This window comes from Adiantum capillus-veneris, chromosome 22 (genome assembly GCF_014529385.1).
Source record: "Adiantum capillus-veneris isolate H3 chromosome 22, ASM1452938v2, whole genome shotgun sequence".
Classification (NCBI taxonomy): Eukaryota; Viridiplantae; Streptophyta; class Polypodiopsida; order Polypodiales; family Pteridaceae; genus Adiantum; species Adiantum capillus-veneris.
Genome location: NC_140952.1, coordinates 10,967,501 through 10,968,102, shown reverse-complemented (window position 1 = coordinate 10,968,102; position 602 = coordinate 10,967,501). Strand labels below are relative to the sequence as shown.

Sequence of the window (602 nt, the reverse complement as noted above, 5' to 3'; positions counted from 1 at the left end):
ATCAAAAGTGCATTGTGTTGATGGTGGAAGTCAACTAATAGTTATAGAATGAATGGTTTCCAAATGATGGTGTACATCAAGAGTCACATTCAGAACTTCTTAGCACAACCCATCGGTGAGATGGTGTGCATCGTGACTCACGCTAAGCACCTCTTCCAAACCATAATCTGAGTGGGATATGAGAGAAAAGTCTGGTAGAGAAGGGACCTTGCTTTTAATGGTGCGCTCATCCTCACCTGCACTTGTAGCTCCACCATTGCACCTCTTCCAAACCTTGATCTGAGTGGGATACGAGAGCAAAGTCTGGTAGAGAAGGGACCTTGCTTTTAACCGTGCGCTCATCGTAGCCTGCACTTGTAGCTCCACCATTGCCATCGCCATTCGCATGCATGTAAGAGACCCAATACCTATTCTCACTGTCACTTAGGTTTTATTGTCACTATTGGAAGACTATGTCGCGGTGCATGAGGGAGATAGCCACCAGTGCCATGCAAATGCATTTGAGGGCTTGCAAACAGGCCCTCCATGGAGGCGGGCTTGATGGGCTCCCCTCTTGGCTTGAAGTCCAACGAGAGCCTCATCTCATCCCATCTCACGAGTTG

The 602-nt window shown here is 48.0% G+C and overlaps 1 protein-coding gene across 1 annotated transcript in view; it reads right to left on the bottom strand.

Moving 5' to 3' along the window:
* Positions 1–419: 419 nt before the first annotated feature.
* Positions 420–602, bottom strand: part of LOC147428907 (uncharacterized) — a 392-nt gene continuing 209 nt past the window's right edge. Inside the window, exon 2 of the mRNA XM_086495568.1 lies at positions 420–602. This exon is cut by the window's right edge and continues 33 nt beyond it. Coding sequence (XP_086351694.1) covers positions 420–602 — 183 coding nt within the window.